We start from the raw sequence: 13,457 nt of genomic DNA, 5'->3' as shown, positions 1-13,457 counted from the left end.
CCAACACACCTGTGCTGACCATTATAAGCTAGAATAAGAAAACTAATGATATTTCTTCTGCTACGGAATGAATGAATAGCTTATGGTCTCCAAACATATTGTCCCAGATTTTGTGATCAGCGGCGAAGGAACATTTTGCTTCTGACCTCAAAAAAAAAAAGCTGCTCACAAGATTTAGTGGGCTCTAGAACACAGACTTCGTCTATTTTGATGTCAGTTTGAATTTGACGCCTTTCTACAGTGGGTCTGCAGTATCCAGGAACAGAGCCGGCAGCACACAGAATGATCAACCGATCAGTTTGAAGAATTCTCAGAGGATAAAGCAGGCAGTAAAAACAAGGACTATGAATCATATTTAAGTCCTTGCACAGAAAGTGAATTAAAGATTAGGACATACTCATGGGAGTACGGGTGCAACTTCTAGATTGGAACACAATCTTAAAACAAAAAAAACTTTTTTAAATTTGCAATTTTTAAATACTGTTCTGAGGGAATGAGACTTCACACTTGTAAAATTCATTTTTCGAAGCCAGAGAGGTGGTTCAGCAATAATTATAATTTAGCACACATGTTAAAAACTCAGTTACATCTGATAAATATAGCTTACCTTTTTCATTGGTCTTTACAGCAAGAATAGTGGGTAAATAGTTTACGTTCATGATAAATCAGTGATTTCTAGTTTCATTTCACCTGCAAAGGTTGCAACAGCAGTCCCTGTGGAAGAGCACAATTTCTGACAGCAACTTCCAAATTTCTGTGCATGTGCAGATGCCAAAAATTACTGTCAGTTTTACTGAGTACTAATGGTGAGCACTGACAGCTTCACTATTATTACGACACAAAATTCCAGGGCATTCTCTTTGTTTAAATTAACTAATTTTTTTTCCCCCATCGTGTAAGAAGGTATGTATAAATTAAAATGAATTGCATTACATATTCAATAGGCTGTAGGTCTTGGAAAGATGAAGCCCAACGTACTTGTGATGGGATATAAAAGGAATTGGCAATCGGATCATCCACAGAATGTGGAAAACTACATTGGCATCATCTAGTGAGTATCCAACTACTCTGTATTACTTTAGTGTGTAAAAGGCAAATGATTTTAAAAGGAGAGGTAACTTTAGACTTTAAGTACTGTGAATGATGAGAATTTATTCCAAAAGTGTTCTGTGTGTTTTAATTTTAAACAAATTTCATCATATTCTGATTTGAAGGATATTCTATTTTGGGCTTTTTCCCAACACTTTTCTCAGTTTCAAGGCTAGACTACAGACCATATCATGAACTGTAACTTACATCTTTACGGTCCACTGGTTATGGGAGCACGCAGACCTAACAGCTAATCCTGAATTGTAGTAAATGCTTTCTGGGGAGTACATGAGATGCCCACCACATTCTCCTACCACTTCAGAAAATGAAAAGAGACAGCTCTCTGCAGGCTAAAACTACTGTTGAGATTTTTTTATACAGATAAATTTATTAGAAGCAGAAAGATAAGGAAGGTGATAATACAATACAATAACCAAGATGCACACACACAATTAGCCATAATTTGCTATAGCAGGGCATCTGCCTTTTGTTAGTTAAATTTGCCCTTGAAAGTTTAGGTTTTTAAATTTTTTTGTGGCAAGTTGCTGAAGGTGCGAGCTGATAATGGTGCAGCAAGAGAAACCAGGCACCTGGGATCTGAGTGTACAGGGCAAGCAACTGTGTTTCCTTAACCAATCAGATTGTTGAGCAGGAGGACTGAAAAGGAAGTGTAAATTAGAGTGAGAAATGAAGAGAAGGAAAGAAAGATTGGATCGGAGACAAAAAGAAACTGAAAGGGAAAATAATACCTTAAGGAGGGAGATTCCACACTTGTAACAGTTAATTTTTAGTGCCAGTGTGGTTGATTGGCAGTAATTAACACTATCACCACGGTCTAATGTTTATGTCCTTATAAAACAGTGTGTCTATAAAGGTGCTATATGGGACAACATGATGGGGTTCTATGATAAGATAGGACAAATGGAATTTAAGATCATATAAGCTTAGTCCCACAGGGGCATATCCAAGTGCCTCCTTAAAGGGTCAACACCATTAATATTTGATAAGGTGAATGGGTCCTATCTTGCTGTTGGTCAATGGAGTTATGGAGTTAAGTAAACCTAACCCAACAGGCATAAATCAAATGATGTACATTGGGGATGGCAGCATAGTGGTAATGTTACAGGGCTCCAGAGGCCCTGACTAATGCTCTGGGGACATGAGTTCAGATCCCACCATAGCAGCTGGTGGAATTTAAATTCAATTAATTAATAAATCTGAAATTAAAAGCTAGTCTCAGTAATGGTGACTATAAAACTACCAGATTGTCATAAAAACCTATCTGGTTCACTAATGCCCTTTAGGGAAGGGAATCTGCCGTCCTTACCCGGTCTGGCCTACATGTGACTCCAGTGCCACAGCAATGTGGTTGACCCTTAACCGCCCTCTGAAATGACCTAGCAAGATGCTCAGTTGTACCAAATCATGACAGAAAAGTCGAATAAGCGTAAAGAAAAGGAGGTAACACCCACCATTGATCTAGGCACCAGAAATGACAACGGCACGCCTTACACTGTCAACCCTATAAAATCTTCCTCACTAACATCTGGGGACGTACCAAAATTGAGAGAGGTGTCCCACAGACTAGTCAAGCTACAGCCTGGCATAGTCATATTCACCACATTATGCCTTACAGCCAATGTCCCAGACTCCTCCATCACTGTCCCTGGGTATGTCCTGTCTCACTGGCAGGACAGACCCACCAGAAGTGACAGCACCATAGTATATAGTTGTGACAGAGTCCTCAACATTGACTCTGGACCTTATGAAGTCTCATGGCACCAGGTCAAACCTGGGCAAGGAAACCTCTTGCTGATAACCATGATGATTCAATGCTCCTCCATGTTGAACACCCCTTGGCATAAGTACTGAGGGTGGCAAGGGCACAGAATGTACTCTGGGTGGGGGACTTCAATGCCCATCATCAAGAGTGGCTCAGTAGCACTACTACCTTCCGAGGCCTTAAACACGTAGCTGCCAGACTGGGTCTGTGGCAGGTGGTGATGGAAACAAGAGGGAAAAACCTGCTTGACCACCCCCTCACCACTCTACCTGTTGCAGATGCATCTGTCCATGACAGTATTGGTAAGAGTGACCACTGTCCTTGTGAAGACAAAGACCTGACATCACACTGAGGATACTCTCCATCGTGTTATGTGGCACTATCACTGTGCTAAATGGGATAGATTCAGAACAGATCTAGCAGCTCAAAACTAGGCATTCACGAAATGCTCTGGTCCATCATCAGCAGATTTGTATTCACCCCAATCTGTAACCTCATGGCCTGGCATATCCCTCACTCTACCATTACCATCAAGCCAAGGGATCAACCCTGGTTCAATGAAGAGTGCAGGGGGGCATGCCAGGAGCAGCACCAGGCATACTTAAAAATGAGTGCCAACGTGGTGAAGCAACAAAGGACTACGTGCATGCTAAACAGCGGAAGCGGCATGCGATAGACAGAGCTTAGTGATCCCACACCCAACAGATCAGATCAAAGCTTTGCAGTCCTGACACATCCAGTTGCGATTGGCAGTGTACAGTTGAACAACCGACAGGTGGAGGAGGCTCCACAAACATCCTCATCCAATGGGGGAGCCCAGCTCATCAGTGCAAAAGACAAGGCTGAAGCATTTGCATCTATCTGCAGCCAGAAGTGCTGAGTGGATGATCCAATTTAGGCTCCTCTTGAGGTCCCCAGCATCACAGATGCCAGTCTTTAGTCAATTAAATTCACTCCATGTGATATCAAGAAATGGCTGAGTGCATTGGAAACAGAAAAGGCTATGGGCCCTGACAACACCAGGCTGTAATGTTGAAAACCTGCACTCCAGAACTAGCCATGCCTCTAGCCAAGCTGTTCCAGTACAGCTGCATCACTGGCATCTACTGACAATGTGGAAAATTGCTCAGGTATGTCCTCTCCACAAAAAGCAGGACCAGTCAATCCACCAATTACCACCCCATCAGTCCACTCTCAATCATCAGCAAAGCGATGGAAGGTGTTGACAGTGCTATCAAGCGGCACTAACTCAGCAATAACCTGCTGACCGATGCTCAGTTTGGGTTTGACCAGGGCCATTCGGCTCCAGACCTCATTTTATCTAAAAATGGACAAAAGAACTGATTTCAAGAGGTGAGGTGAGAGTGACTACTTGACATCATGGCAGCATTTGACCGAGTGGCAACAAGGATCCCGAGTAAGATTGAAGTCGATGGGAATCAGGGGGAAACTCTCCACTGGTTGGAGTCATACCTAGTACAAAGGAAGATAGCTGTGGCTGTTGGAGGTCAAACATCTAAGTCCCAAGACATTGCTGCAGGAGTTTCTCGGGGTAGTGTCCTAGGCCCAACCGTCTTCAGCTGCTTCATCATTGACCTTCCCTCCATCATAAAGTCAGAAGTGATAATTGCACAACGTTTAGCACCATTCGTGACTCCTCAAACACTGAAGCAGGCCATGTCCACAAGCAGCAAATCTGGACAACATTCAGGCTTGAGCTGATAAGTAACAAGTAACATTCGCACCACACATGTGTCAAGCAATGACCATCTCAAACAAGAGAGAAACTAACCATCTCCCCTTGACATTCAATGGCATTACCATCATGAAACCCCCACCATCAACGTCCTGGGGGTTACCATTGACCAGAAACTGAACTGTACCAGCCATATATATACTATGGCTACAAGAGCAAGTCAGAGGCTGGGAATTCTGTGGCAAGTAACCCACCTCCTGACTACCCAAAGTCTGTCCACCATCTGCAAGGCACAAGTCAGGAGTGTGACAGAATACTCTCCACTTGCCTGAATGGGTGCAGCTCCAACAACACTCAAGAAATTCAACACCATCCAGGACAAAGCAGCCCGCTTGATCGGCACCCCATCCATCACTTGAAAATACATTCTCTCCCTCCATCACCAGTGCAGAGGCAGCAGTGTGTACTATATACAAGATGCACTGCAGTAACTTACCAAGACTCCTTCAACAGCACCTTCTAAACCTGTGACCTCTATCACCTAGAAGGACAAGGGCAGCAAACACATGGGAACACCACCACCAGCAAGTTCCCCTCCAAGTCACACATCATCCTGGCTTGGTACTGTATCGCCACTCCTTCACTGTTGCTCGGTCAAAAATTTGGAACTCCTTCCCTAACAGCAATGTGGGTGTACCTACACCAGAAGGACTGCAGCAGTTCAAGAAGGCGGCTCACCACCACCTTCTCAAGGGCAACAAATGCTGGCCTTGCCAGCAGCGCTCACATCCCATTAAAGAATACATTATAAAAATAGACCCACTGGTCCATCCAGCTTGTTGTACACAACATTATTATACACTTACCACCCCACACAGAACACTGTAATCTCCTGAGCTAGGTGAAAAAAAAAGATAAAACCCCAGATCAATTATTGAAAAATTATCTGGAAAATTCCTCTTCGCCCCTCCCCCCACCACCGTGGATGATCAAAACTAGCCCAGGCGAACATAATGCTACCTTTTGTATTTACTTGGCAATGTCTGTTGCTATGTTTAAAATCTGTATTTGAATTATAGTGACTCTTTCGACTTTAATTATGGTGTATGCATGATGAGAATGAAGCAGGGCCTTGACATTTCAAGAATGATGCAAGCACATGGTGAGTATATGACAGACATTTCAACACAGATAACGTGTATTTAGGGCTCAGAGGCCAGGGCATATGGGTCCCGTATGCAATGAATTCCATTAATTCCTCAGCGGAAATTACAGTATGGCCATTGTGTGATTAAACATAAGAAATAGCACCATACGGCCCTCGAGCCCACTCCGCCATTCGATAAGATCATGGCTGATCTTCAACCTCAGCCTCACTTTCCTGCCTGATCATCACATCCCTTGATTCCCTGAGAGACCAAAAATCTATCAAACCCAGTCTTGAATATATTCAGTGCTTGAGCACCCACAGCCCTTTGAGTAAAAAATTCCAAATATTCACAACTCTCTGAGTGATAACATTTCTCCTCATCTTGGTCCTAAATGGCCAACCCCTTAATCTGATATAATGCCCCCTACTTTTAGACTCTCTAGCCAGGAGAAACAGCCTCTCAATATCTACTCTGTGGAGCCGTCTCATCTTATATGTTTCAATGAGCCTACCTCTTATTCGTCTAAACTCCAGAGATTATGGACCCATTCTACTCAACCTCTCTTCTTGGGGAAACCCTTTCATCTCAGGAATCAATGTAGTGAACCTTCATTGCACCCTCTCTAAGGCAAGTATATCCTTCCTTAGGTACGGAGATCAAAACTATATTCAGTACTCCAGATTTGGTCTCACCAAAGCTCTGTACAACATTATCTATCTTAATCTCTCCTTTCTGTATCTCTCTTTTTTACCTCCCCATGTTTTCTCTGTCTCTTGTTTCTCTGTCCTTTTTCTGTGCTTCTCTGTTATTGTCTTTTTTATGCTTCTCATTCTGTATTTCTCCCTTTTATGCTCCTCTTTCTCTATTACCTTCTCTTAATTCTCTCTCTGACTGACTGCCCCTGCTGCTTTCACCGTTACGCAAGTGACCTTTAGACTCTATCTTCTACTGCCTCAAACATGATCTTTCTCTTCCTCTGTCCCGTCAATTCTAATCCCAATCCTTTTTAATTTCAGATCCCATTCTTCATCTAATACTCCAATTGCTTCATTACAACCTTCCTCAACAGTCAATGTCACTGGCACTTTAGGGGGTTCTGCATTTGAAATATCTACCTCTCTAATTGTCAGCGAAGGTTCTGACCACTTTCCTACTCACGTCTCCGCCATATTGTTATTTATCCTTTGCCTTTTATTTTAAATTTGTAATTAGAAAACCGTAAGCTGAATAGTTGATTAAGAGAAAGTGGAATTTAAAGCCTCAATATATCTAAGCTTCATATTTCATAACATTTCTTAATACTGATATGGTCACTGCTCCTCTGAATTTCCTCTCGTCCATTCTAGGCTGAAAGTACACTACCTATTTTCTCTTCCTCGTATCTTCACTGTGTTAAAATCACATACACTAAGCTGTTCTTCCATCAAATTCAATATCACTTTTCAATTACTCTCATTCTTTCTTTCCTGATTCAATCTTCAGACAAATGGAAGCTTAGTGTTTCCCTTCTTTTCTCTAACCTTGGTGGCATCCTGCATTATATGTCTTGGCCCCTCACCCACCTTTCTGTGTTAAAAACAGTACGAATTTTTAAATTCTGCTGCTGATCAGTTTGCCAACCTGACGTGGATTTGATTTTTTTATATTCACCGTCCATGTTTAACCCTACATTTGAAGAAAATGAAAATGAGAAAATAATGGGAAATGGTGTTAATGGTACATGTGAGTTATAACATAGCATAGCCTACCAATAACAAAATACAAAATGTGAAAGATTAATGATGCCTTGAAATAACTTAAACATGATAAATGAAGGGCCTAAATTAGCAATGAAGTCTGTTATTTACCTCTGACATCACCTTTACCACTATCAACCTCTTGGGGATTACCATTGACCAGAAACTGAACTGGAGCAGCCATATAAATGCTGTGGCTACAAGAGCAGGTCAGAGGCTGGGAATTCTGCGGCGAGTAACTCACCTCCTGTCTCCCCATTGCCTGTCCACCACAAGGCACAAGTCAGAAGTATGACGGAATACTCTCCACTTGCCTGGATGAGTGCAGCTCCAACAACACTCAAGAAGCTTGACACCATCTAGGACAAAGCAGCCCACTTGATTGGCACCTCATCCACCACCTTAAACGTTCATTCCCTCCACCACCCATGCACAGTGGCGGCAGTGTGTACCAAATACAGGAAGCAATGCAACAACTCACCAAGGCTCCTTCAACAGCATTTTCCAAACCTGTGACCTCTGCCACCTAGAAGAACAAGGGCAGCAGACGCATGCAAACACCACCACCTCCAAGTTCCCCTCCAAGTCACACACCATCCTGACTTGGAAATATATCACCGTTCCTTCATTGTCGCTGGATCAAAATCCTGGAACTCCCTCCCTAATCACACTGTGGGTGTACCTGCACCTGATGGACTGCAGTGGTTCAAGAAGACAGCTCACCACCACCTTCTCAAGGGCAATTAGGAATGGAAACACATGTGGCCTTGCCAGCGACACCCACATCCCATGAAAGAATAAAAAAATGTTCACTGTTAGAATCATCATTGTTGAATTATACCATGCTGTTTCCATGCTAAAATGGAGATGTAGATGGAGTCAAAATTGATGGAGAAATACACATCTGTGATAACTGAAGCCATTTTAATGAGAATTTGTAATGAAACATGGGCAGCTTAATGGGATTGTGTAGATTTAAACTGAGTGGTGTCTCTGCCATTTGCTTATTCTAATACTTAAAATAGTCCTAACTGTCTTTTTATCAGTGGACCCCAGTGCTGTGTTTGTTGCACAGCAGGCCAGTACCATCTTCCAGTTGGAGCAAGGCAAAAAAACCATTGACATCTACTGGCTCTTTGATGATGGAGGTAGTAATCAGAAATTTTTTTCTTACATAACAGTTAGGAGGAAGAACTGCATATTTGATTATTATCTTCTGTTTCGCAACCTTATGCAACTGCAAAACTGTTTAGAATATGAGATAAATTCAGTAACATTATCTAGAAAGAGAAGTCATAGAGTACAATATATTTAAATTGATCTGTGTGCTATCCACTCTATCTGGGAGATAGGTGATCGCCCACTCTGGGATTTTCCAAAGTTAAGATGTCACTTGGCCATCACCATTCCCTGTCATTCCTGTAGCTCTCCCTTCAATGGAATTTCCCATCCTATTAACTGTTGTGATCTGCATCACACAGCAGGCCTAGTACTACCACTAGGTGCAACTTCAGAGTGTAGCCAGCATTGCAGCCTTACTGCTTGGATAGAAGTAGGTTCAGATATCACGATGATAGATACAGATACATTTTCTGAGACAGCAGGCAGAATTTTGTTCTGCCCTTGGAGAGGGGCACGGAGGCAGGGAGCAAGCAAAATGGCAGGGGGGCACCGTTCCAGAAGTTGCCTGGCCCCCTTCCATTTTGTCTGGGACGGCCTTCCCAACCCAGTCCAATTGAGGCCCTTAGATGGCCACTTAAGTACCTCTTCCCGCCTCCACCTCAATTTTATAGAAGGTGGAGGGGTCCGCCACTATGGGGAGATGCAGCCAGGTAAAGCCTGGTTATCTCCTAGCGGGGTTGGGGGGTGGGGGGGGGGTGGTAGTTCACAGAGTGGTAATCCAACATGCCCTATTGTCACACTGTTGCTGTTTTAATCAGTTTGTTTTTCATTCCTGTAGGTCTCACCCTCTTAATTCCATATCTGCTCACTCGTAAGAAGAGGTGGCGCAATTGCAAGGTTCGTGTGTTTGTGGGAGGTCAAATCAATCGTATGGATGAGGAGAGAAAGGCGTAAGTACTCGTGGGTCTGGGGATTATTATGTGCCTGTTGTCGAGTGTCTGACTATGATATCATTGGTTTGAGTGACCACTGTGCAGGCCTTGTGAAGACATAGGGTTGAATTTTAGCTTCAAAAATGGCAGTGCGCACACACGAGAATTACTCCTTGGAGCCGCCACAATATTCAGCTCATTTAAATGGCCAGGGCAGACTGCTCCCCCACCCCCACCCTGCCCCCTCCCCCCCATGATGCGGAGGGGGTGGGCGCTCTGTCCACGGCCATGGCGTCTGATGCCATTGCGCAGGCACCGGCGCCATTTGTAAAGGGTTTAGAGCCCTTATTGACAGCTTCAATATTTAAAGAGGCAGATCATTTGAAAACATTAAAAATAATTGGAGAAATCTTTCCAGCCCCTCTTTCACACCCCCCTCCCCCAATAGCCTTACATATTATTCCTGCCCTCTCCACCCTGCCCCAAAATACCTTCCTTGCATAAGTAACCTTTCCCTCACCCCCCCCCCCCCCAACCCCCCACCAGACTTCAGAAACTTTAACCTTTACCCCTTCCCATCACCCCTCGGCCAATCAGGTAATTTTTTTTCTCTCGCCGCCGCCCCCCCACCCCCCCCCCCCAAACTGAAGTACCTACCTCCTCCCCACCAGTGTCCCACATCGGATCTCTGGTTAGAGATCGGACACCATGGGAGTGCCAGCCACTGATGGTAAAATGGGAGTGAGATGGCTGGCGCAACAAGGTAATTATTTATTTTAATACATTAACATATTGTAATGATGGTGTTGTCGCTGAGCGGTGGGGGGAGCCGCCATGAGGCCTATGGTAACATGGGGCGGGGCCTTTCTGGCGTCAAGGCCCATGGTGGGCCTCTCCCGGAGGCATTTTTCAGGCCCTCTGCCACAATCACTGACGTCGGGGGACTGGTAAAATCCAACCCATAGTCTCCTCTTCATAAGGTTGGTGTTCCAGTTTTATGATGATGGCTAAGTGAGTGTTATTTTATTTAATTAATTCACAGGATGTGGGTGTCGCATTTATTGCCCATCCCTAATTGCCCTTGAGATTTGCTGACAATTGAGTGGCTTGCTTGGCCATTTCAGAGGGCAGTTAAGAGTCAACCACATTGCTGTGGGTCTGGAGTCACACGTAGGCCAGACTGGGTAAGGATGCAGATTTCCTTCCCTAAAGGACATTAGTGAACCAGATGGATTTTTTGACAATCCGGTAGTTTCATGATCATTAATAATGAAACTAGCATTTTATTGCAGATTTATTTAATTAATTGAATTTAAGCTCTCCAGCTGCCAAGGTGCAATTTGAACTCGTGTCTCTAGATCATTAGTCCAGTCCTCTGGATTACTAGTCCATTAACATAACCACTATGCTACCATACCCACATTGTGCCTGACCATGATATTACAGATTGTGGTGGTAAACAGTTCTGCCGCTGCTGATGTTGCACAGTGCCTCATGGATACCTAATTTTAGTCTGCTACATCGGTTTAGTCTGCCCACTTAGCATGGTGGTAGTACCTCACTACATGATGGTTGGTGTCCTTACAGTGAAGACCAAAATCCCTAATTCTCCGGTAAACCCATGTGATATGTACTGTGCTACTCAGTTAGTGATACTATATGTCCAAGATATATCCATTTAACTTTCCAGGACCTAGAGCTTATTTGACAATGTTGGTACCTTTTTCCCCTTTGTGAGTGAAACAGTAATTTTATGGCATGGCTCCTAAATGTATTACAAAAAAGAAAAATAACCACAAATACAATTACACTACCAGGCATGTTATAAAATACAATTGAAAATCAAATGAAGTGTCATAGTGTCCTCATTGCTTTAGTTTACTTATGGTTTTAGTTCCATGTATTTATAATCATTCATTTACTGTAATTGTTAGTTCCCACCTGACTATAACCTTAGCCTCTACTTCCTTTCACTGTTATTCGGAAGGGAAAGTTCTTACCACAAGATACTTCGCTAGTCAATGACAGTAATCAAAAATTGAATAGAACCAGCATCCACAAACTTTATCAATTTTTCAAAATATGTAATTTTTATGTCCACTTTTGTACTCAAAATGAGGGAGGGAGATTAGTGCTGGAAAGTGGATTAGTTCCTCTTTAAGGCTCCTTGATGCTGGTGTCAATCCCTTCCAGGTCAGGCTCATTGCCAATATTAAAGAGAAAATTCTCACATCAGCAGATAAAGATACTCGATTAACAATTCTCTTTCTGTGCCTCAGGATGATTACTCTCTTAAGCAAATTCCGTCTTGGTTTCCATGAGGTCCATGTCCTGACAGACATCAACCAGAAACCACGTCCTGAACAGTAAGGAATATTTCAGCACAGCTCCTGTATTTTTATAACTCTCTGCATCATAAAGAGTGCTAGTGGTTCTAGTTGCAGCCTTTTGTTTTTAATAAGCCATTCTTTCATTTTTTTCCCCTATGTTGTAGCTTAAAGAGGTTCGAGGATTTGATTGCTCCATACAGACTGAATGATGGTTTCAAGGATGAAGCCATTGTTAATGAGCTGAGGAAAGATTGTCCTTGGAAGATCTCAGATGAGGAGATTAAGAAAAGCAAGACAAAAGTATGTAAAGATCAGGTTGGAGATTCAGTTCAGTTAGTGGTGCTCAATCAGAGATGACTTGATGTGCCCGGGTTGTGTTCACGCTAGTCTGATTGTGGACTGGAATGGTTTAGAGGTTAGTCTGATAGTAGTTAGACTGCTATTGATGGAGAAACTCTAATCAGTCTCCTCTCAGCAAAGCATGTTGGAATATAATTTTGTGTATACATAAAGAGATATATATATATATATATATATATATATATATATATATATATATATATATATATAATTTGGCTTAACCATCAGCCTCAAGAAAACGAACATCATGGGGCAGGACGTCAGAAATGCTCCATCCATCAATATTGGCGACCACGCTCTGGAAGTGGTTCAAGAGTTCACCTACCTAGGCTCAACTATCACCAGTAACCTGTCTCTAGATGCAGAAATCAACAAGCGCATGGGAAAGGCTTCCACTGCTATGTCCAGACTGGCCAAGAGAGTGTGGGAAAATGGCGCACTGACACGGAACACAAAAGTCCGAGTGTATCAGGCCTGTGTCCTCAGTACCTTGCTCTATGGCAGCGAGGCCTGGACAACGTATGTCAGCCAAGAGCGACGTCTCAATTCATTCCATCTTCGCTGCCTCCGGAGAATACTTGGCATCAGGTGGCAGGACCGTATCTCCAACACAGAAGTCCTCGAGGCGGTTAACATCCCCAGCTTATACACACTACTGAGTCAGCGGCGCTTGAGATGGCTTGGCCATGTGAGCCGCATGGAAGTTGGCAGGATCCCCAAAGACACATTGTACAGCGAGCTCGCCACTGGTATCAGACCCACCGGCCGTCCATGTCTCCGCTTTAAAGACGTCTGCAAACGCAACATGAAATCCTGTGACATTGATCACAAGTCGTGGGAGTCAGTTGCCAGCGTTCGCCAGAGCTGGCGGGCAGCCATAAAGACGGGGCTAAAGTGTGGCGAGTCGAAGAGACTTAGTAGTTGGCAGGAAAAAAGACAGAGGCGCAAGGGGAGAGCCAACTGTGTAACAGCCCCGACAAACAAATTTCTCTGCAGCACCTGTGGAAGAGCCTGTCACTCTAGAATTGCCCTTTATAGCCACTCCAGGCGCTGCTTCACAAACCACTGACCACCTCCAGGCGCTTACCCATTGTCTCTCGAGATAAGGAGGCCAAAGAAGAAGATATATGATACTACATAATCACAATGTTCTGGTGTATGGATATCATGATGTCATAATAGATGTGTGTATGTACGTCACCACTGAGCTTTGAGTCTTTAATAACCTCCTTAGCTCGGTCACAACAAAGTGTAACAA

At 43.4% G+C, this 13,457-nt stretch overlaps 1 protein-coding gene across 2 annotated transcripts in view; it reads left to right on the top strand.

The window, feature by feature from the left end:
- The window catches only part of slc12a3 (solute carrier family 12 member 3), a 57,384-nt gene that overhangs the window by 35,718 nt on the left and 8,209 nt on the right, over positions 1 to 13,457 (top strand). Inside the window, exons 18-23 of one of the 2 annotated variants that reach the window (XM_068049602.1) lie at positions 945 to 1,051; positions 5,648 to 5,730; positions 8,502 to 8,603; positions 9,416 to 9,527; positions 11,789 to 11,875; positions 12,004 to 12,139. In XM_068049602.1, coding sequence (XP_067905703.1) covers positions 945 to 1,051; positions 5,648 to 5,730; positions 8,502 to 8,603; positions 9,416 to 9,527; positions 11,789 to 11,875; positions 12,004 to 12,139 — 627 coding nt within the window. The remainder of the gene's footprint in view (positions 1 to 944; positions 1,052 to 5,647; positions 5,731 to 8,501; positions 8,604 to 9,415; positions 9,528 to 11,788; positions 11,876 to 12,003; positions 12,140 to 13,457) is intronic. The other variant, XM_068049603.1, reaches the window with a different exon arrangement.

Source organism: Heterodontus francisci, chromosome 17, assembly GCF_036365525.1.
Source record: "Heterodontus francisci isolate sHetFra1 chromosome 17, sHetFra1.hap1, whole genome shotgun sequence".
Classification (NCBI taxonomy): Eukaryota; Metazoa; Chordata; class Chondrichthyes; order Heterodontiformes; family Heterodontidae; genus Heterodontus; species Heterodontus francisci.
Note: the sequence above shows the minus strand (reverse complement) of the source record. Positions and strands in the feature narration are given on the sequence as shown.